The 22216-nt window shown below is 40.5% G+C and overlaps 2 protein-coding genes across 4 annotated transcripts in view; both read left to right on the top strand.

Moving 5' to 3' along the window:
- Positions 1-781: 781 nt before the first annotated feature.
- On the top strand, positions 782-15651 carry ATP6V0A2 (ATPase H+ transporting V0 subunit a2). 3 transcript variants are annotated; one of them, XM_069030553.1, is made up of 20 exons: positions 782-984; positions 2314-2392; positions 3380-3477; positions 4301-4438; positions 4773-4873; positions 5541-5667; positions 6439-6521; positions 6867-6960; positions 7277-7489; positions 8029-8179; positions 8875-9014; positions 9753-9910; positions 10852-10942; positions 11241-11359; positions 11811-12021; positions 12149-12268; positions 12772-12891; positions 13059-13176; positions 13565-13736; positions 14603-15651. In XM_069030553.1, exons 1-20 carry the CDS (start codon positions 868-870, stop codon positions 14703-14705), a joined length of 2553 nt encoding a protein of 850 aa, XP_068886654.1. In that variant the 5' UTR covers positions 782-867; the 3' UTR covers positions 14706-15651. The 3 variants fall into 3 exon arrangements, with proteins under 3 accessions (XP_068886654.1, XP_068886656.1, XP_068886655.1); XM_069030555.1 differs by lacking the exon at positions 782-984 and adding an exon at positions 1502-1515; XM_069030554.1 differs by lacking the exon at positions 782-984 and adding an exon at positions 1534-1594.
- Positions 15652-16198: 547 nt separating this feature from the next.
- The window catches only part of DNAH10 (dynein axonemal heavy chain 10), a 51484-nt gene continuing 45466 nt past the window's right edge, over positions 16199-22216 (top strand). Inside the window, exons 1-9 of the mRNA XM_069030570.1 lie at positions 16199-16424; positions 16736-16834; positions 17319-17434; positions 17863-18046; positions 18727-18884; positions 19582-19812; positions 20404-20594; positions 21055-21253; positions 21966-22160. Of these exons, the coding sequence (XP_068886671.1) occupies positions 16208-16424; positions 16736-16834; positions 17319-17434; positions 17863-18046; positions 18727-18884; positions 19582-19812; positions 20404-20594; positions 21055-21253; positions 21966-22160 (1590 nt within the window). The 5' untranslated portion in view covers positions 16199-16207. The remainder of the gene's footprint in view (positions 16425-16735; positions 16835-17318; positions 17435-17862; positions 18047-18726; positions 18885-19581; positions 19813-20403; positions 20595-21054; positions 21254-21965; positions 22161-22216) is intronic.

Raw genomic sequence — 22216 nt, 5'->3', positions numbered from 1 at the left:
CCAGCAAATGCTTTGCATTGACAACCTGCTGTGCCTGACCGGGGCTCCACAGGGTGTAGAAAACCTCTACTCATTGTCCTTGGTTGATGAAACACAACATTTGGGATTTTCTTGTGATTTGGATGGGCTACAAAGTTGAGGAGAGAACTGGAGCAGTTCCCCTATGAAGACAGGCTCCAGCTGGGGATGTTCAGCCTGGAGAAAAAGTCGTGTGGAGATCTCAAAGCAACCTCAAAGGGACTCTTCAAGAACTGTAGAACAGGCCAAGGAGTAATGGGTCCGAATTGAAAGAAGGGAAATTGAGGTTAGATATTAGGAAGACATTTTTTACTTTGGGGCTGGTGAGACAGTGGAACGAGTTGCCCAGTGAGGCTGTGGATGCCCCAAGCCTGGCAGTGTTCAAAGTGGAGCAACCTGGTCTAGCGGGAGGTGCCCCTGCCCACGGCAGGAAGGGTTGGGACTGGGTGATATTAAGGTCAATTCCAAGCCCACACGGTGAGGCTCTGGCGGATGGTGCCTGTGCAGGGTCTGGAGCTGGGCTCGATGATCCTTTTCGCCCCTTCCGGCTCGGCATTTTCTGTGATTCTGTGATGTTCTCTCAGTCCTGCATTTCTCCTTCTCACACAGCAGCCTCCCAGCGGGGACTCCGTGGCTGCCAGCGCGCCGGTTGCCGTTCCCGGTAGCTCCGCCGGCAGTGCCCGAGCCCGGCCCGCGCCGCCGCCGGTTGCGGCCCCGTTCCCCGCCCGTTCCCCGCCCCGGAAGCGGCAGCCGGGCCCGCTCCGCCCCGCCATGGCCGCCCCCCGGCCGCGCTCCGCCCGCCCGCCGCGCTGAGCCCCCCGCTGCGGGAGCCCCGGCGGTGCCGCCGCCATGGGCGCGCTGTTCCGCGGCGAGCCCGTGTGCCTGGCACAGCTCTTCCTGCAGAGCGGCTCGGCCTATGAGTGCCTCAGCGAGGTGGGCGAGCGCGGCCTGGCCGAGTTCCGAGACGTGAGTACCGGCGGGGCTCTTGGGGCAGCGCGGGGGGGACGGGGGCCCTGAGGGGGCGGCGTGAGGGCCGAGCCTGGCCCGGCGCCGCCGGCGGGAAGGTGTGGGTTTGGCCCGATGGGGCGGTGGAAGCTGCTTCCATTCCCATCTTTCCCCGACTCCGACAGGCAGGTGTATGGCCCGTCCTTGTGTGGCATTCGCTTGAAAGCAGGATCAAAGCATTGTTAGGGTTGGAAGGGATCTCTGGAGATCCCCGTCCAACCCCCTGCCGAGGCAGGGTCACCCAGAGCAGGTGACTCAGGATCCCGTCCGGGTGGGTGGGATGAGTGATGGGAAGTCAGTGTGGAGCCCCGGCCTCCCCGACGCTCTCGGGAGGAATGCTTTGGGATGGCTGTGTCCCGTCTTTCTCATAGAAGTAGCTTAAACTTGGGGTTATTTGCAGCAGGATTCCATGGGAGAGCCCCTGACCCGCCTCCAGCCTGAGTGTAATGGATACATCTGCCCCACTGACAGACCGACAGAGACACCTGCTCTGTAGGTTTATTGATCACAGGTTCCTGTTCCTGGAGGGGCAGTACACCTTGGAGGAAACTGCCTGCCTGCCTAACATAAGGTTGGGTTGGGCAATAATTAGCCTTGTCTCTGCGTTGTCTCATCATAATTATATGGTCTTTGCTTGCTGACTGAGACTTTCGAATTTCTTCCAAATATACATTAGAAATGTAGCTTGCAAAATCTTTGCAGGGAAAGCTGGGAGGACTTAAATTAACAGCTAGTTAGTAAATATGGCAGGGAGGAGGAGGCAGATCTGTAAGAATTATTACATGAGTGCATGTTTAATATTTTGATATCATTCTAGTTACCTGATACACCATTTGTTGTAGAAATAATGCATTAGTGGTTCTGATTTAATAGCTGGATAAGTAGTCATTTGCACATTCATATTACGGGAATGTACATAAAATGTAATATTTCAAACAGACTATGGAAAGGCATCACAACGAATTTGTAGAAATGTTTGTTAATAAACTTGTTAAACAATATTTTAAAACTGTAGAAATAAGATTAGGAATGTTTTTTTCCAGTAGATCTTGTTATTTTGTTGTTTGATTAAAACTACCCAATGGCATGGATAATTCTGCTTTAATAAAACCAAGTCTGCTATTTGAAGACTTTGTAATCTTTTTAGGTTTTTGTGCCTTCTCAGCTGAAAAGCACTTAGAGCACAGAGCTCATGCAAATTGTCTCCAGGAAGTTGCAGGAACAGCTGTGGTTTTTTAGAGGTGGTTACTATTTCAAATCCCTAATAAGCATTTTATCCTTCTCCTTCAGCTTAACCCAAATGTAAGTGTATTTCAGAGAAAATACGTGAATGAAGTGAAGAAATGTGAAGAAATGGAAAGAATACTTGGTGAGCTTTATTTTCATGTCTGCCCTTTCTCACCTGTGGTATTACTAGAGTGGCACTACTGTCAGCTACAGGGTTTTTTTAACCTTCCCAGGTTTTGTAAGCTGTGAAATTTACTTACACTAAATATAGATTTGGTGGGGTTTTTTAAGCTCAGAAGTAAAGAACAGTTGATAATGTGTTGCTGATAAATAGTTGAGGCCATTTCAGTACTGACTGCTTAAAACCCTGCTGGGAAAACGGAAGCTTTGCTGTAAGATATTCCCTGTTTTTTCATATTGTGTAACTCAATACTGTTGATTTTCCAAGCACCCTCAAAAATGCCTCAAGTTATTAATTGTGTTCTCATGGTAATTAATGAATAGAGAAGGGTATGCAGAGCGTTACAGCCAAGATGCAGACGTCTTCAGTGTATCCTGAGGAAAAGTTACAATTGAAGGATTCCTTTTATTGGAATCTCCCATCAGAGGCATGTGCTGGTCATGCCAAACCATCCCAGCAGCTATTTTGGCAATCTCCCTGCCCAGTGTGAGTTGCATTTGTTGTCAAGGTTGCTTAAGCCACTTTGTTTGAACACTTTTTATTCCAAACATGGGTCAGTGAGCAGCAAGTCTGTTTCTGGCAGAAAGTGAAAGAATTGCACGATTAGCAGAAAGTGGTATCGTGCAGCAACAAAGAGGTTCTGTGAAATGGTAAAAGCTTCTTAGAAAATACTTGTTGGGAAAGAGAAGCCTCTGAAGTTTGCTTGCTTCTGCAGACTTTCAAGACAGGAATAGTTAGTTTGTTTTATCCCCACCACTCTTTTAAGTTCTTTGTTTTTGAAGACTTCTGTGTGTGCATTGTTGCTAAAATGAATGAATAAAATAGCCAGGGCCTGATGCTGCAGTGTGATCAGCACCATCAACAACAGCTGAAGGTCAACTATGCAGCACTCTAGGAAGTGTAGGCAATGCATTTTCCTTTCTGATTCTATTTTTCTTCTCACTCCAGGGTATTTAGTACAAGAAATTAAAAAAGCAGATATTCCACTTCCTGAAGGAGATGTTGCTCCTCCTGCCCCCTTGCTGAAACACATTTTAGAAATCAAGGTAACTTCCACTAAACAGATGCCAAAGTCTTGCATCTTAATTTCAGGCTTAATGACTTACTATCTTATTACTTATGACTTAAATTACCGGGGTGTGGCGGGGGGGCAGAAGCGGAAGATTTGTTTTCCTTTTTGTCTGATTCCTTGCTGCCACTGTTACTTCAAAGCCAGTGAGGTTTTGGTATTAACACAAAATTCCTGTGAAAGGATCAAAGCAAACTCAGGAGGTGGGCAGTCATCCGTTGTATTTTGATGGATTGGTACTTTACACTGTTCCAGGCAAATTATCTTTAGGTGTAGTCCCTCAGCCTCATTTATTGCTTTGGGACTTACCTAAGGCTCTTTGTGCATCCAAAATTTCCAGATGTGTGGGATTTTTACTTGCCCAAGGCTCTGCAGGTGCTGGTCACACAGCAAAACGTGGTGCTGTGTTCTCTGAATGTTTTTTCTGGTGTTGCATTTGATATAGAAGCTTGTAAAGCACAGATGTAATTTTGAATAACATTCTGTTTTGTTGTAATTCTATTAAAAGAATAAATGGGGAATCTTCCACCCTGTGCTATCTGCAATTCTAATTCCAGGTCTGCTTTATTTTGACACAAATTAGGAGCAGAACAGCAGACTGAACAGATGCCAGTGGAGGATCAAGTGTACTCACTACACAGCAATCTTAGGCAGACCGAGGGATAAAACCTATGGAACTTTAGTTAATTAAGAAATGGGAAACTCCTATCATTGTGTCAAATTAATATGTGCTGAAAATGAATCCTACTCTGTTTTCCAAAATCCTGTAACTGATTCCATATCTTTACTCTGCGTCTTAGGAGCAGCTGCAGAAGCTGGAAACAGAATTGAGGGAAGTAACTAAAAACAAAGAAAAATTGAGGAAAAACCTGCTTGAACTGACAGAATACAAGTACATGTTACAGATCACACAGAATTTTGTCAGGAGAACACCTGAGGTACTGCTTGGGGTGTTTGACAGGGATTGTTGTTGTGTGGCATTTTTGTGATTTTTCCCTGTTGAATAGTTTGCAAATGAAGGTGTAGTTGTGTTATTTTGGTGCCTAAGTCCATGCTAAGAAATTTTCAGTGTAATTTTGAAGCACTGACTATAATTGCTAAGAGCAGTGCACTTGAGATCCCAGGATCTCTCTGTTGCCTGAACACGGAAACGAGTTTTATATTTTTAATTAAACAATTTACCTAATTACCTTTTCTTCCTTAGAATAATAACGGAATGAGGGTTTTTTTTTTCCCTGAAAGCTATGCATGTTCTTTCTTTTTATTTGCAAGTATGAATCCCATTTACATGGAAATTTTGAAGAATTCCAGTCTGTGGAAAATGAGCCGTTGGTGGATTACAACCGCACGCACAGATTGAGTGCCTCTCTGGGGTGGGTATGGCATGTGCTTTTTCAGAAATGCTTTGTGGGGGGCTATAAAGAGTGGGTTGTTCTCTTAAAAGATGGCCTGTAGTGATTTCAGACGTGCCAGTTTTAGACACGACAGGAGTCTGGCCCCAGTGTACCTTTGTAACAAACCCAGATTATTTGGAGAGATAAACAGGACAGCGCCCAAAAAAGCTGTCACAAAGCTTCTATGAAACCAAGGACGTGTGTAAAGGAAAATCTCTAAATCAGTACTTCCTTCTACTGTTTAAACTGTTTTTCTATGATAAACACACAGTGTTTTAATCACCTGGCAGTGTCAGTTGTAAATGTAACATTAATTGTGTTGCCTTTGAAATGTTGAATGGCTACTGCTGTCTGTGGCATTGTAATGAGAGGGTATCGTGCCAAGAAAAAATAGGGAACCTCACTATCACATAAATAACTGGTTAGATATATTGTAGTTGTGTGCTCAGGTCTGTACTCTGTTCATTTTGCAAATAAAAATTTTATACACAAACTGGTATTTTCTGTACCAGTTACTTCCTGTTCAGGGTGATGCTTCCTTCCTTAGCCATGGCAGATATTAAATTATTTTGGTGATGTACTCTGAATTAAATTTTTTTTTTCTTGTAAGTTTTATCTTATGTTCCAAATTTTTCCTTTTCCATAGATTCATATCTGGGTTAGTTCACATAGCAAAGATTGAAGCATTTGAAAAAATGCTGTGGAGAGTCTGTAAAGGCTATCCCTTTCTTACCTATGCAGAATTGGATAAGGCTCTGGAAGATCCAGATACAGTGAGTAAACATTGTAATGATCAGTTTATTTTGTTTGTACTTTTCATATGATTTGGAAGAATTGCTGCTCAGGTCTGTCTGCAGTGAATGGAAATGATTTCCCAGTTCTCTTGGAGGAAAAACTATTCTGAAGTATTAGAATTTGTAAGATTTTAAAATTTGAGGTTGTAGAAGTGGCAATTGATTTGTTGTGGTTCAGCTTGAGGAGGGCAGAACTTTATTGTGGAATAGTGGTGACTTTATGATTGGCCACCTTGATCAGAATACGTGGCATAAATGGCTGCTTGGATGTTTATTAACTAGGTCTGTACAGTGCATTGCCTTTTAATGGCCATTTCACTTGTTCATTCAGTAGTTAAGACAGAGTCAAGTACAGCTACTTCTCTGTGAAATTTATCCTGTGAACTTATAAAATTCATTTTTTATAAGTCAGCAATTATGGCAGCCTAATCTGTCACTTTTTTTTCTTGTTTAGGTTCTAATTTGTTACCTTTTAAAAATACTCTTTTCTTAGTAAGAATTCTGAGCTAGTAAAATATAATGTCTCTTTGATTTTCCCTGGAAACTTTTCCTGTTTTTTTCTAATATTAAAAAAAAAAAGAGAGATATTGACACAGTTGAATTTTATTGTTAAATTTTCACTAAAGTGATAATGCTACTAACACAGCTTTTTCTTATTGTTCAGCTTTGTTATTTAGCTCTATAATTATGTCATGGTGGAGTTGCTGGTTAAAACAAACTTCATCAGCTTTACTTTTTATGTTTTTTTAGGGTGAAACCACGAAGTGGGCTGTTTTTTTAGTGTCCTATTGGGGTGAACAAATTGGCCAAAAAGTTAAGAAGATTTGTGACTGGTAAGAAGTAAAACTAATATATGTAATTTCTTCATACCTGGGTTATTTTCTAGTTGGTTTTTTTCCCTGCACCCCTTTCTTGTAAGTGTTGATTTTCAGACAAGGATTTTGAAGTTAAATTTGTTCCTCCCCTTGTTGCATCCAGCTCTATAATTATGCAGTGTACAAATAAACATGTGAGTCATTTCTCTTGCAGTCTTTACTAAGTACAGCCGAAATACTGCCTCTGAGTTGAATCTGTTCTGTGGTTATTGAGTGGTGTGTTGCAGATTTGACTGTGGCAGGGGGTTGTGTGCTGTGTTTTGGTGGAGTTTGGTCATTTAACACAAACCTGTGTTCCTGCAGCTATCACTGTCACGTGTTCCCCTACCCAGACACCACTGAGGAGCGCCAGGCAGTGGTCGAAGGACTCAATGTTCGTATTCAGGATCTCGAAACAGTGAGTAAAGGACAGATTTCCTTTTGATGGAGATGTTGCACCATAGGAAATCATTTGATGAATCGCAATGTTAAGTACATGTTTCTAACATACATAAAGCTTTGGAGCTGATGTGACAGTAAGTTGTGTCCCTGATCTCGTGTTGCACATATCTGTTAAACCTCACAGCATTTGGCATTGACTTCTGTTTTCAGCAGAGGTTTGCTTGCCCGCCTAAAACCATGCCTAGCACTGGATGTGTACGAGGTGCTCTTGCTGTGGTCAGCACAACCACTGTCACATTCTCAGTGAAATCTTTGGTTTTTCTCAAACAAAGGTGCTGAATAAAACTGAGGAATACTTGCGCCAGGTTTTGTATAAAGCATCAGAATCTATCTATACTTGGGTTATCCAAGTGAAGAAGATGAAAGCCATTTACCACGTCCTCAACCTGTGCAGTTTTGATGTCACAAATAAATGTTTAATTGCTGAGGTTTGGTGTCCAGTGGCTGATCTCCAGAATTTGCGCCATGCGTTGGAGGAAGGCTCAGTAAGTCACCTGAATGCTCACTGATGTTAAAGCTTTTGTCTTGAACTAACTGTGCAGATAAGGAAAGAAAATAATTATTAACAGTAGACTAAAAGTAGGCACAGGCAGATCTGGGCCTCTGTATACAACAAATTTTTTATAAGAAGGGCCTTTATTTAGTGTTGTGTGTAGTGGGTTTTTTTTTTCCTTGGATAACTGTTTTGTTGGACTTGAGTTCAGCTGGGCCCACAGTGCTGTTTGCAGTCATGCAGAAGGTGCCAGTTCGTTGGTGTTGGTTTTTGTTTTATAAGAGAGAATTTGTAATAACAAATCTTTGTTTTATGATATTGACTGATGAGTCTCATCTGATCCTTGATAGGAAGTAAGAATTAGAACACTGTGCATAATAGTTTTAGAGGGGGCACAAAGGGATAAATGTTAAACTTGGGGCTTAATTTAGTGGTATTTTGGGATCAGTGAAATTGCTGATAGAGCAAATGTTTTCACTTTGATTAGATTAACAGAGTTCTTATACAAATATATCTTCTGTGTGTAATTAGAGGAAGAGCGGAGCTACAATTTCCTCATTCATGAATACCATCCCAACAACACAACCTCCTCCAACTCTGATACGTACCAATAAATTCACCTCAGGGTTCCAGAGCATTGTTGATGCTTATGGAGTTGGAAGCTATGGGGAAGTTAATCCAGGTTGGTCCTTCTGAAAGCTGAGCTGTGAGCTGTGCTGTCGTTGCTGCTTGCCTTAATACCTTGCTGAACTGGCAAAGGCCAAATGGTGACAGTCATACTGCTTGTTGGTAGCTGTTTTGAAATTTTAGTAGCTCATCAAACGCACAAACAGTGCTCCAAGCAGCAAGATGGGATTTGGTTTTGCTGAGTAATTTTGGCATGAAAGGTAGTGATTAAAGCTGTATAATATTTCTTTTATATGTTTTACTTTGGGTAAGGAAGATATTTAGGGGAAAAAAAAAAGAAAACTGGTAGTGGTTATTGATCTTACTGAAGTGTGGGGTTCATCACTTGAAAAATTCAGCTTGTTGTATAGCCCTCTTAATATATACTTGTAGCTATGTCGACTGTCATTCTGCACAGCAGAATGTTCCTTATGATACAGACCTGAAATACCCACAGAGGAAGAACTGGTTGGTTGGGTTTTATTTCCTGGGCTCAGAATTGTCAGCTACTGCTCAACTGTGAAGTTGTCAATGCTAACGGATACACAATAAACATTAAACAGTGTGGGGGAAAAGGTGTGTGAGTAGGGGATGAAATGTCTTTCAAACTTAAAAACTTTGAGAGATTTAAGAATGGAATTGCTTGGAGATAATGCAGACAGAACATCATCTGTTGTGCTGTGCCTGAAATCTGTTGTGTTGCCCTTGCAGCTCTCTATACCATCATCACTTTCCCCTTCTTGTTTGCGGTTATGTTTGGAGACTTCGGGCATGGGCTACTCATGTTCATATTTGCACTTCTGACGATAATGTATGAAAATCACCCTAGGTTAAAAAGAGCACAAGATGAGGTAAAAGGAATTACAAATTATTTACTTCCCATCCAGCCAGATCACTTGAAATAGCCACTGTGTTTCTGAATAGTACTGGTTTTTGCATGTGTATTTAATTAGAGTTGTTTCCATTCTTTTAGGGTTTTCTGTGTTTAAAGCTGCCCTTGAGGCTAATGTAATACCTTAAACTATTCACTTTCCTTGAAAGAGCAGAAATAATCAAGTTGTATCAAAGACTTAGAAAAAAATTAATTGATACTTTTAAGCTTGTCTTTCCTTCTGCCAGGACTACTCAGTGATGTGTTTTACAGAATGTCATTACAGTGACAACCTGAGGAGAAAAATAATTTTTCAAATTCCACCTCCTATTGTTTCTAGAAAGAGTTGCAGTTTGAAATTTATTAAACTTCACTTTAACTAATTTTTTAATCATATGGGTTGGAATGCAGGAACTCCTGTGTCTGTCATTAGAATTATATTTAATTAAGAATGGCTGCAAACGTGTAATTTCTTGTAAAGTAGTCCAAGGAAGGAAATGGCTTAGAAAGACACTTCCTTACTGTAAGGATGCCAGTGAGAAGAGTCTCAGTGTGTGTCATGGAAGCTCATATTCATTATTGACTGTTCACAAAAAAATTTCGGTTTTTAGAAGTCTTTGTGTGTCCAAAAATGTGTTTCTCTTAGAAATGTGTAGCTAACCATTTCTCACGTAACAGATTATAGTCTCTATTTTTTCTTTTTTTCCAATACTGACAGATAATGAAAATGTTATTTGAAGGCCGATACGTGATATTGTTAATGGGGCTGTTTTCTATATACACTGGATTGATCTATAATGACTGTTTTTCAAAGTCAATAAATATATTTGGATCTGGATGGAATGTTTCAGCAATGTTTGAACAGAAGGTTTGGAGGTGAGTAGCATATTTGCTGTACCATTAAACCAGAGATGTATTTCCTGCAGCAGTTTAACCCTTTTGTTCACATGTTTTAACTGTCCTGTTACGGTTTGTCTTTACATTGATGTTTTAGTTTGTCTCCATTTAATATATTTTCCAGGTGTGTGTGTATGTATATATAAGGATTTTCAGAGGAATAGAAAACACAGGTCTAGTTTTGGAGGAATTTGTCCTAGGTCATGCTTCTGGAGTGAATAGCTGAGCAGCATTAGCATCTACTAAAAGAAATCAGCTATTAATGAAGTAAATGAATTACCTCACAATCATTAGTCTCTGCACAGCTTTTCGTGACAGTAAAAAAAATTTAAAAAAATAGTCTATGTGAATTGTCAAATCTAGTTTTTCTCAGAGTGGGGTAACGTCATTGATTTGAGGTGTCATGGCCCTTTGGTATTTCGGTGTTCACAGCTTGCATCTCATGGTGCCTTACAAAACAGGATGTGGCTTAAAATAGTCAACACCACTGGCTTTGGTTAAAATGTGAACGGGTTGTGTGTGCTAATTAAAAACTATATGAAAATAAAGTAGAAACTTCCCCAAATGCAAAAGGGAAAAAAGGTAGTAATTATTCTTTGGGTGTTTGACAGTCAATTTTATGCAAAAGCAAGTTGTGAACTTTTAAAATGAAACTTTCAGTTCTAGGGGAATGTGGAATAAAATCCATCAACTTTCTTTTGAAAGATAGTGTGAATTAAGCCCGGATTGTAAGGTTCTAGGTGGTTTTTTTGCTATTGTTTTTATTAGTCAGGATCTTTGCACTTAGAAATCCTTTTCTGAAGTGTGGCAGTGGGTGAGTTAGGTAAAGGAGAGCAGGATCAGTGTCCTGCAGAACTGAAAGTGTATGTTGTCATTATGTTTAAAGTGTCAGAATTGAGTATGTTTTTCTTTCACTGCAGCCCTGCGGATCTGAGAGCCAATCGATATTTAGCACTGGATCCAAATGTTTCTGGTGTATACAATGGAGTTTATCCCTTTGGAATTGACCCGGTTAGTTCTATTCTTTTTAATTATCCAGTTGTGATGATCAGTTTTTGTCCATTAGATTTTGGTATGTGTGCAAGTAAGATAAATCTTACTGTGGAAAAATTATATTTCTGTTTGCATTCTCCGTTCAACAAGACCTTTTCTTCTGACAAGTCAAAGATTGAACTATTTTTACAAAACTCAAATTTCAGTTGTGACCTCCATCTGAGGGAGAATTCTGGTCTCCAATAGAAAAAGGATACTGGTTTATTCCTTCCGTTATGGTGTTCTTTTAATGCTGGTTTGGTGTTTTCTTCTTCAGATATGGAATTTGGCAAGCAACCGTCTGACATTTTTGAATTCGTTCAAAATGAAAATGTCTGTGATCTTTGGGGTGACTCACATGACTTTTGGAGTTGTATTGGGGCTGTTTAACCACTTGTAAGTACAAGAAGTTAAAATAATACTAACATTGTATTTTCTGTAAAGTCTGGAATTATAAGAGTTAATCTTGTAAGAGAAACTGGAATTATTTTTTGAAAACAGAATAATAGTAACGGTGAAAACTGTTCTTAAAAAAAGACAATAATGGACAGGTTTTCCTTCACAGGTGTAAGATGATGGTTCAGTATTATACTAAAAAATCCCAAAACAAAATAATACAAGACTTCATTTCACTTGTTGGTAAATAAAGATCCATGTTTCTTACAGTCTTTATTTCCACTGAAATACTTGATTAAAATTTCACTGAATAAAAATAAATCAGCTTTGGATTGTAGTCTCAGTCTTGCTGTTTAACAGTGCTTTGTTTTATTGAAATCATATTTGGGCCGTGTTGATCTTTCTTTGTAAAACTTACTTTTTATTTTTTCCCCCATTTTTATCTTTTCAGGCATTTCAAGAAGACCTATAATATTTATTTGGTTTTTATTCCTGAACTTTTATTCATGTTGTGCATATTTGGCTACCTGGTGTTCATGATCTTCTTTAAATGGTTGGCATACTCTGCAGAGGACTCGACAGCTGCCCCCAGCATTCTGATTCAATTTATTAACATGTTCCTGTTTCCTAGTGGTGAAACAAAGAGCTTCTTCAGTGGCCAGGTGAGTAATGTTCTTCCAAGCTTTTGGAGATCCTGTGCTCCCTGTGCAGATAATAAAGGAAACAGGGATGGCTTTTCCTACTTTGGATTTTGTAATCTAATCTAATTTTTCCCCCCTCCTCAAACAGGTTCCTCTGCAGAAGTTTTTACTTAGTGTTGCTTTTCTTTGTGTTCCTGTTATGCTGCTTGGCAAACCACTTTATTTATATTGGTTGCACAGCGGAGGCCGAGGCATAAGAATGTACAGGGTAAGTACTGAAAGGCACTCACCCATTTCCTCAGTGTAGGAGAATTCAGCTGGTGGTGTAGTGCACAGAGTATGTCCTTACTGGATATTTTATAGAATGGGTTGGGCTGGCTTGGAAGGGAACTTAAAAGCTCATCTCATTCCACCCCTGCCGTGAGCAGGGACACCTTCCACTATCCCAGGTTGCTCCAAGCCCTGTCCAGCCTGGCCTTGGACACTGCCAGGGATGGGGCAGTCACAGCTTCTCTGGGCACCCTGTGCCAGGGCCTCCCCACCCTCACAGGGAAGAATTTCTTCTGTGTATCTAACCTAAACTTCAGTTTGAACCCATTACTCCTTGTGCTATCACTTCAGTTTCTGCTCAGTTTGGAAAGTTTTGGATTGAAATACATAATAGTACTTCGTTCCTATAAATCTTTTTGCCTTTGCCTGCGACTGACTGCTTTTAAGTAAATTTAAAAAATGACAGTGGCAGCCTGCTTGAAGAGGTTTCCCATTTTGTAGAGTGGCTACAAGCTTATCCGAAAAGAAAGTGAAGAAGAACTTTGTCTCCTGTCATGTCATGATGTTGAAGAAGGCAGCAATCATGCAGACAGTGGGCACAGAGAGGGGGATGCAGAGGAGGTAATGTTTTAACTTAATCTCTAGTTTCCATGTTCTTAAAAACAAATTAGAAGTGGGCAATCAATAGATGTACACTGCATGCTGAGAAGTTTTGAAGAAAATCAGCTGAGCCTTTACAAAGACCTTGATTCCCAACTGCAAGTTTATCTTTTTTTTTAATCTTTTAGCTGAACTTCGCAGATGTTTTTATGAATCAAGCAATTCATACCATTGAATACTGTCTGGGATGCATCTCTAACACAGCCTCATACCTGAGACTCTGGGCATTAAGTCTTGCCCATGCACGTAAGTGGGGGTGGGTTTTTTGATATTTTTGGGTTTTTTTCCTACATTTGATTTTTAATGGGGGAGGCTGGCCTGTTCAAGTGATACTACTATGAAACACACTTTCTCTTAATTAAAAACAAATCCCTATTTAAACTAATCATGATCTATGGAAGCCTCCAGACTAAAACTGTGACTTTATGTAAAATATTGCTCTCTGATTTTGACACTGAGCTGTGTCTTCAAATATTTGAGGGGTTGGGGGCAGCTCTCTGGAGAGGTGGATTGCTTATAGATCCCATGTTCAGCAGGTGCTCTTATATTGTTTAAATGAGCTGGTCAAAGTGGCTCAGTGGGTGAATGTACTCAGTATCAATATTAATGATGACAACTTTTTTGTTTTTATTAGAGTTGTCAGAAGTTCTGTGGCAGATGGTGATGAGAGTGGGTCTCCGTGTGGATACAAAGTACGGTGTCTTGCTGCTAATCCCTGTTCTGGCATTCTTTGCTGTGCTGACAGTTTTTATTCTGCTGGTCATGGAGGGGCTTTCTGCTTTTCTCCATGCTATACGACTTCACTGGTACGTTCATCCTTTTTCTGTATACCACCTTAGCATATACTGGCTTGTTTAAGAGGAATTTTTATGGCAAAATTTTAGGTGTTTTATTAAAAAGGGAAAGTGTAAAATTCAACAGCCTCATTGCTACTGCAATACATTTATGTAATTATATTAAATAAATGGCTTGTTAGTTGGATTTGATTGTTCCTCTGGAATATTTTCAGTAGATTCAAATATTATATTGGCTTATGATGCATTTTAACTTCAACCACATTCACAAAATATAAGTACATTTGATTTGTAGTATTGCAGCTTTTCATAATGTAGACTATTAGTAACTTGGATAAGCATTTTTAATTTCAGTCTGCTTATCTCACTCTATGGTTTCAGTCTATTCATTTGGTTCAATGGAACATATATATTAGTGGGGCTGCCAACCCTTAAGTATTTTAATCCTTTCTTAGTCTTAATATCACAAGCTCTGGTTTTTGGAGTGGATTCAAAGCATGTTTAATTTGAAACCTGATGAAATTTACAGTTTAAACAAAGGCGTATGGTGTTCAAAGACAGGAGGCAGAGCTACGTGCATGACAGATTGTCCTCATGATATTGCATGTTTGCAAAACAATTAACTACAAATCACTCAGAAATTAGTAATCCAGAAGTAAGAAATGAGCCATTCCAGCCCAGTTTAGTGTGTGTGGGTCTCCTGAGAAACATGAAGTTAGCCTGGGACTATGGAGGGAAGGTTAAATAGCTGCACAGAAAACAAATGAGAGGAGTGGAGATGGTTTTGTTCAGCCTCTTGTGTTGCATAGTTTTGTCCCTTTGTGGACAAAACTCATTGTGGATTCATGTACAGATTCTGTTTTTTTGTCTCGTTTCAGGGTGGAATTTCAGAACAAATTTTACTCTGGTGGAGGATATAAGTTTACACCTTTCTCTTTTAAGCACATTTCTTTACATTTTAATAAAGATGGTGCATTATAGTTTGGCTATTGTCAGCAGAAATGTTTGGAATTGTCTGCAAATAATCATGTGATTGGATCTTGACTATGAATGGTTTCTTGTGGAACAAAGTGGTTTTCACTGATTGCCTTATAATGCAGCCAAATAATTCTGTAAAACATACCTCCCATAGAAAGACATAGCAGATCTGGAGCGTCTTGTAAAATACATAGATATAAAATGTACATTTTTCTTGATAAACTAATGTTGTAAATTAATTTTATTCTTAAACCCAGTTGTTACTGCTTGTCCTGAAACCCATGTAGGCATTTTTTTTGAGTCTCTTTTTTTTCTTGAATGGTTACTTTTAAGTTATCTGACAGACTTTTCATTATATTAAACATCCATTACTAATTGCATTCTTAACCCAGCTGCATCTTGTGCACTTTGGGAACCATTCAACAATGCAATAGAAGCAATATCTGTTTTCAGTATGTATTCAAGGATGATTATGAAGTGTAAATTTATACACACCAATGCAATGTGCTCTTTTTTGGCCGTATTTAAAATTGCACTGGAAATGCTATCTGTTCATTCTGGGTTCTTCCTGGAGTTACTACTTTAAGCTTTTGGAAGCCACACTGATATTTATATTTATATTTAACATTCTGGAAGAAGGCAGGACTAGAAGTATTACTCCTCTTTTTTTTCCCCTGTAGTGAGGAATAACTTTTGCACATGGAATAAAGAATTGGCTTCGATCCCTGTTTCTGTTTGGCTGTAAGGACACACACAGAGCTCTACCTGGTGTTGTAGAACCTAATTTATAACGAACAGGTGGACAGGGATCGTTTTATATTATTTTTATATCGGTGTGAAAATGGGGATATTGCCATGCTATTTTAACATCTGTGCCATACGAACAGCACAAATTAAATTTTGCACTTGTTTCATACGAATTCCCAATAAAGCCTCGTTTGCGCTGTGCCGAGCGGGCCCTGTGTTTGTCGGTAGCCCTTTCCCTGCCCCAGGCGGCGCTGAGGGGAACGAGCGGCCCTGAGGGGCGGCGGGCACTGAGGGGAACGAGCGGCTGAGGGGAACGAGCGGCCCTGAGGGGCGGCGGGCACTGAGGGGAACGAGCGGCTGAGGGGAACGAGCGGCTGAGGAATGAGCGGCTCTGAGGGGAACGAGCGGCTGAGAGGAACGAGCGGCTGAGGAACGAGCGGCGCTGAGGGGCGGCCGGTGCCGGGGGCATCAACGCTCGTGAGGGGCGGCCCGTGCTGAGGGGAACCAGCGCTCGTGAGGGGCGACTGGCACTGAGGGGAACGAGTCGCCGTGACAGCCGGTGTTGAGGGGCACGGGCGGCCGGTGCCGAGAGGAAGGAGCGGCCGCGAGGGGCGGGCTCTGTACGGGAACACGGCAGCTCGAGGCGACTCCTGAGGCGGGCGCGGAGCTTCCCGAAGCGGGCGCAAGGCGGGCGGCAGCTGTCGCTCCTCCCCGCACCGTTGCCGTGGCCACCGGGAGGCGTCGGGCCGGTTGCCGCCATGAGCCTGGACGATGTGCGGGTGCAGTGGCTGCGGGACCGAGCGCTCGCCCTGCTGGGTCTGAGCGACCCGGCGTCTTTCGAGGAGCTGCTGAGCCGCGGCGAGGAAGCGCGGCTGGTGCTGCGCTTCTTCGGCCTTGGCGCCGAGGGCAGCGAGGATGCGAGCGGGGCGGGCTCGGCGCTGCTGCTGCTGCGGGCCGAGCGGCCCGGCCGGGACGGTGAGGAGTGGGTGGGAGAGGGTGCCGCTGCCCTGACCCGCTGAGCTCTCCCTGGGCACCGCCTGGTCCCAACTCCTTGTTTCCCCCTCCCTCAAACCCCTCTTTGTCCCATCTCCTGACTCGTAGCCCCATGACCGCTCTGTCTTTACCCCTTTCCCTGCCTCTCCATCCCTTGGTATGTGTCCTCCTGAACCCCTTCTATCCCCCCCTTTTCTAGAATTTTGTCCCCTCTGTTTGTGCCTTGGTGGGATTTGCATCATCCCTCTGCAGAGTGTTACATCAGGCTTTCCTCCCATTTTGCATTTGTGCAGATGCAGGTGGCACGAATGAGATTTTCTTTGTGGCTTTTAATGAAATTCCCGAAGAATTTGTGTCAAATTTTACTGTGTATTTTCTGAGAGACACCAAAGGTATGTGCCCTGAAGAACTGCAGCCTCAGCGTTTTCAGTTTTGCATTAAACAGCACTTCTCATTGTGAAGATATGATAGAGACTGGGATTCGGGATAGTGCACATCCAACTTACTTAACTGGGTAGGAAAACACTCAAAGCCAGGGATCAGGGATGTTTTGTCACTTGACAGCATTTCTGTGCAAGATTTTCCTCATTTGTCTGTAGAATAAGACTTCAAGGCCACTGTTCTTTTGAACAGAAAACCATTTTCTAACTATCAGGCTGGGTTGTAAAGACTTAGAACCAGATGATGACATGGAAGTATTTTTCTGACCTTTCTGAAAAAAGCATCTGCACTATTAAAACCAGCACTAGTTTTGAGCATGAGTTGCACCAAACCTAGTAGTGTTTTATTGGAGTTTTAACTTATTGTGAAAAGGACTTCATGATTTATACTTCCTGTATCAATTAATTAGATTTATACTCTTTGTATACTGTTTAGAAAGAGTTGCTCTACCTAATGACCTGACTGAAGCTAATGAGATTCTTCCTCAAGTGATAAAGTCTGGTATGCTGACTGATGATACTCTCTTGATGCTAAAGGATGCCATCTCACAGGTAAATGAGTGATAGCTTTTATATATGGAGTCTTGAGTGTTTCTAGGAATGATTTGCCCATTTAGTATTATATGGGCTATGCATAAGAAATATTAATATTTAGTAAGTGACCTTCATATGAATGAAGTTTTTGTTAATCCTTATTTGATATTTTGTTTCCCCTTTTTTTTTCCTCTCTGTGAGAATCATTTAAGACTGTGACACCAGACACCTTTACTTCTGTGCTCACAGACTTTCATAAAGACATGCTGGAGCTATTCCCCTGCAGAACCTGAGGCAGAGGGAATGATGCTAAGGAGGTGAAATGGAAGGAGACACACTTAAATTTGAGAACAATATCTAATGGTTAAGTGAATTGCTAGTAAGCTGACTTTTTTTTTTTTTTTTAATATGAGCCATCTAATCTATGGCACCTGTTTGAATCCTAGGAGTTTTCACCAGCTCTTTCCTATGGTCAGCAGCAGACTGAGAAAACTTCCTCTGATTCAGACAGTGAAAACACAGATTCTGAAGAAAGGAATTTGTCCAAGACTGAATCTGAAGAAAAGGAAGGACAGTCTGTGGAAGACTCTAGTGCTCTAATGAGGAATGAAACTCAGCTGGTTATACCAGGTGAAGTGAATGTTTTGTCTCTGCCAGCACTGTGGTGATTAGTGCACATGGCAGTAGAACGAGGTTCACCTGAGAGTGGCTTTATGAAGAATAACAAACACAGTTTCTGGGGAAGCTCTTTATTTAAAGATTAAAGCTGCTCTTTGCTGATACCAGTAGTGCTTTTCCCACCCTGAAGCATAGCAGGCAGCATGGAGAAATGGATGAAATCAGTGGTAAGTCTTTCAAACAGTTTGGAGAGGGGGTAGACATACCACTTCGGGGGACACAGGCCATAGCAGGGTATAGAATGTGTGGGTCAAACCAGACTTTCACCTATTGTTTAATGTCTCTTCCTTACCAGGGACTGCTGTCATGCCATGAAGGAGAGCGCAGTGGCCTACAATAGGGAGATTGATAATCTTCAGTAAAACCTTGTTCCTAGTTTTTAATAGTTAGGGAGTGGGTTAAGACTTGAAAGCCGAGAGTTTTCCTGTATTCTAGGAATATATATTTGTTTGCACTGTGTTAGCTGTGAAAAAACTGAATCTATTTTGCCCTATTTTCAGAAAGGCAGAGCAGGTGCTGTTACCTTTCCTCAGGCAGCCAACAAGAGGGAAGGCAAAAGCCATTCCAGTGGTGCCACGTTACCAATGTTGCCAGAACAAGAGAGTTCATTCCCTTGCATTTTCTTCCAATAGGAGATCTTAAACTGGAGATGCCAACTATAAATCTAGATGGAGAAGTGACTGTTCTTGCCACAGTTCCAGAAGTGGTTCAGTCTCTGAAAAGCTGTGCAGTGAGCTGGCAGAAATTAATATCCAGAGTTCTGCAGGAACAACTGAAAAAGGTTCCCCAGGTAATGTTGCTTATAACAGCAAGATGCTTTTATTCCTGGAGACTTTGCTTAATTTCCCACAAGAACTATGTTAATTTTTAATTCCTCTTCATATTTGGTTGTTGTAAAGCCATTTACTAGTTCTTGAAAAGTAGAACAAAAGTAGTGAGGAACTGTGTGTCTCTGGGAAGTAGAATATAAACAAAATATGAAGTAATTAGCTGCAGATCTTAGCTACACAGGATAATTGTGGAAAACTAAAGGACTTTTGTTATCTTCACTCTTCTAAAGAGCCATGAAGTACTAAGAGCTGCAGTGATTAATTTTTTTTAAAAATAGACAGCTATATTTTTGCTTTTTTGCAAAAAAGTGATCTCAAACAAAAGAAAAAATTCTTATTTTCAGGTTTTGGTTTTTCAAACACATATATAACTAATACCATTAAACATACTGAAGGATTTTATTCCTGTAAAGCCACCTGTGTAAAAGCCATAAGCTCAGGGATATACTCGCCATGAGCAGCTCCCTTCAGTGAGTGTAAAACTCTTTATTTCAAGGATCTTCTTTTGTCTGGCTTTTTGCACAGTTGAATCATGTCAAGTTTCTCTCAGCATAAAGTGTATTGAAAAGAAGGAAAAAAATATAATCCTGGCTATAAATTTTCACTCTTTCCTACTGGTAATTTAGATTTTTTTATTTGATTCCACATTACCTGTAGGGTAACAGTCCACTTGCAGAGATTGACCTCTGGCGTGAAAAGCATGCTACTTTAAGTGCTCTTACTGAACAGATAAAGCTTCCAGAGGTGCAAAAAGTCTTGGAAATATTACAGAAAGCTGAATCTGAGTTTACTGGAGATTTACAGATAGTCTTGAGTGACCTCAAAAAACATCACATGGAAGCTCAAGATAATGTTAAGTTTCTTTCAACTCTCGAACGCCATTTGAAGGTACCTGTCCTTGAGAAAATTTTGTGGAAGTTCGAACTCTAGTTACTTGAGTTTGGTTTCTCTGTTGATGTAATCACCTCTTGTTTATTTTTTCACTTTTTGTCAGCAATAAAGATACACTCTAGATTAACAAATTATATTTAGTTTTAAAGAAGAGTTGCTTATTTTGTTTGAGTACAGTGGTTCTAATGTTTGAAAGCCCAGAGCTGTGAGCACTTGGTTTGTAGTCCGACCTTGGGAGCATTTGATGGCATGGCTGAACTGGGGAAAACAAACATTTCTCTACTCCATTTTTTTGGGTAGTTTCAACCACAAATTACAGCTGATGTTTCAAAGTTTAAATTGTATTAGAGATCATCCAAACTAAGAGTTGAGCCAAAATTTAAAATCAGGACCTAAAATCATTTGGAGCAAAAGATGCAGATTTGCACATGTGTTATTTAGGCACCAGGATGTCTCCTTGTCCAGGTTGTTTATTTAATAATGTCACAGACTTTCTTAACCTGGGGAATCTACAGAATAAATATTAATTTATTGAATGTGAATTTGTATTGTTTTCATGACATCTTATCCACAATATGCATTTCATAGAATTTATCAACTGGCACTGGGGCTGATGTTATCTCAAATACAATCCCTTCCCTGCTGAATGCCCTGAGAATGGTGTGGATCATGTCTCGGCACTACAACAAGGATGAGCTCATGGTGCCCCTCCTGGAACGGATTTCATGGGAGATTTCCGTGAGGGCACGCAAAGCCGTGGATCTGCAAACACTCTTTAGGTAAGTGCTGGATTCCTGTTTAACTGGGCTGTATTTATTAAAAGCTTTGCTTGTCTTACACGAAGTGCAGTAGGTAATACTGCCACCAAATAGGTGTCAGCATTTTTCAACTGTCTGAAGTTGTATTAGAAGGCCAATTAAAAGTCAATTTATTTTGTAATTTTCGTAAGTTACTAAATCAGCCCTGAAGAAATAGGTGCTTGTCCTCTTGTCTTGAAAGGACATAAAACAATAAAAGAAATAGAAATACAGTGGTAAAAAAGTGGCATAAATATAATCAAAATCAGTCCTGAAATAATATCTCCTCTCAAAATCACATGGAAAATAACTTAAAATTTTTGCTTAGATCTTGGATAATTAGAAGCTGCTTAACCAGGGTATATTATTCCAGTTGAGATACAACTTTTTATCGATAGTATTTCTATCTATAATATCTTAATTGTGTTGATTTGATTAACAGAGAAGATATAGCTGCTGCAAAAATTAAAGTAACAGAAGCCAAAACCACTCTTGAACAATGGAAGAAATGTTATTTTACTACTTGTACCCAAGTTGAAGAATCGGGAAGGGAGAGATACTGGAAATTTGATGTGAAACGTTTATTTGAAAAAACTGATTATATGGCTTCAATATGTCAAGAGCTGCATGATGTTTTTCAGGTACTAATATAGACAATAAATAAAGCGATTGTGTAATCGCTGTCCTCTTCTGTAGAGGAGAGTCTTTTGTGTTGTAGATGTTGACTTGTTAACAGCTTTTAGTTTTGTGCTTAAGACCTGAGTGGTGCCTCTGATTCCAGCAAACCTCTGTTTAATGCTGGAGATGGAATAACTCTTCTGCAGGTACTGGTTGGAGAAAGGTGCTACTGTGTTCATGGTATGAACACAGAGACTTGCAGCAACTGTTTCACACATTTGTGATTTTCATGAGTTGCCAGCTTAATGAGATGAGTTAGATAAAATACCATTTATGTATACTAAAATATAAAATTTGGCCATCTGTGAATCTGTGTATTAATTGCAGAATAACATATGAATGGAGAGATGCTGTTGCTTAGGCTAATTTAAGTCAGGGTAATTAGCAATATGGTCCATCAATAAACTGTATGTACAAACTGTGTGAAAAGTGGAGTGAAAAGGACTAATAACTGAGTACTATCTGTTATAACAACTGAAGTGCTGGGCCTGTAGACTGTTGCTGTGGTTTTTTCAGTGTCTTGTATTAAAATATTTGAAATTTAAATCACAGCACAAACTGATCATTCTCTGAGTGGTTGATATTTTTTAAAGGAAAAACATAACAATTAATGTGTCAAGTGGCAGAAAAAATACTAAAAAGAGAGCTTTATGGTATGATCTTCTGAATTAATAGGTCACTGAAGAGCTTTACAATATATTTATTCCTGAACTGACAACTGTGACAGAAAATCCAAAGGGTGTTGATAAACTATGGAGAGAAGTAAATATAGTAATTAGTCCTGTGGAAGACCTGACATTTGACCCTTTTAGCATGGAAAGTGCACGTGACTGGGAATTAGTTATGGAAGAATTTAGAGAGGACGTTACAGTAAGTACCATATACTGTGATTCCCAAAAAATAGTAAAAATAAGCTTGACTACTAT

Source organism: Aphelocoma coerulescens, chromosome 15 (genome assembly GCF_041296385.1).
Source record: "Aphelocoma coerulescens isolate FSJ_1873_10779 chromosome 15, UR_Acoe_1.0, whole genome shotgun sequence".
Taxonomy (NCBI): Eukaryota; Metazoa; Chordata; class Aves; order Passeriformes; family Corvidae; genus Aphelocoma; species Aphelocoma coerulescens.
The sequence above is the reverse complement of the archived record's forward strand: the minus strand, read 5'-3'. Positions and strand labels throughout refer to the sequence as shown.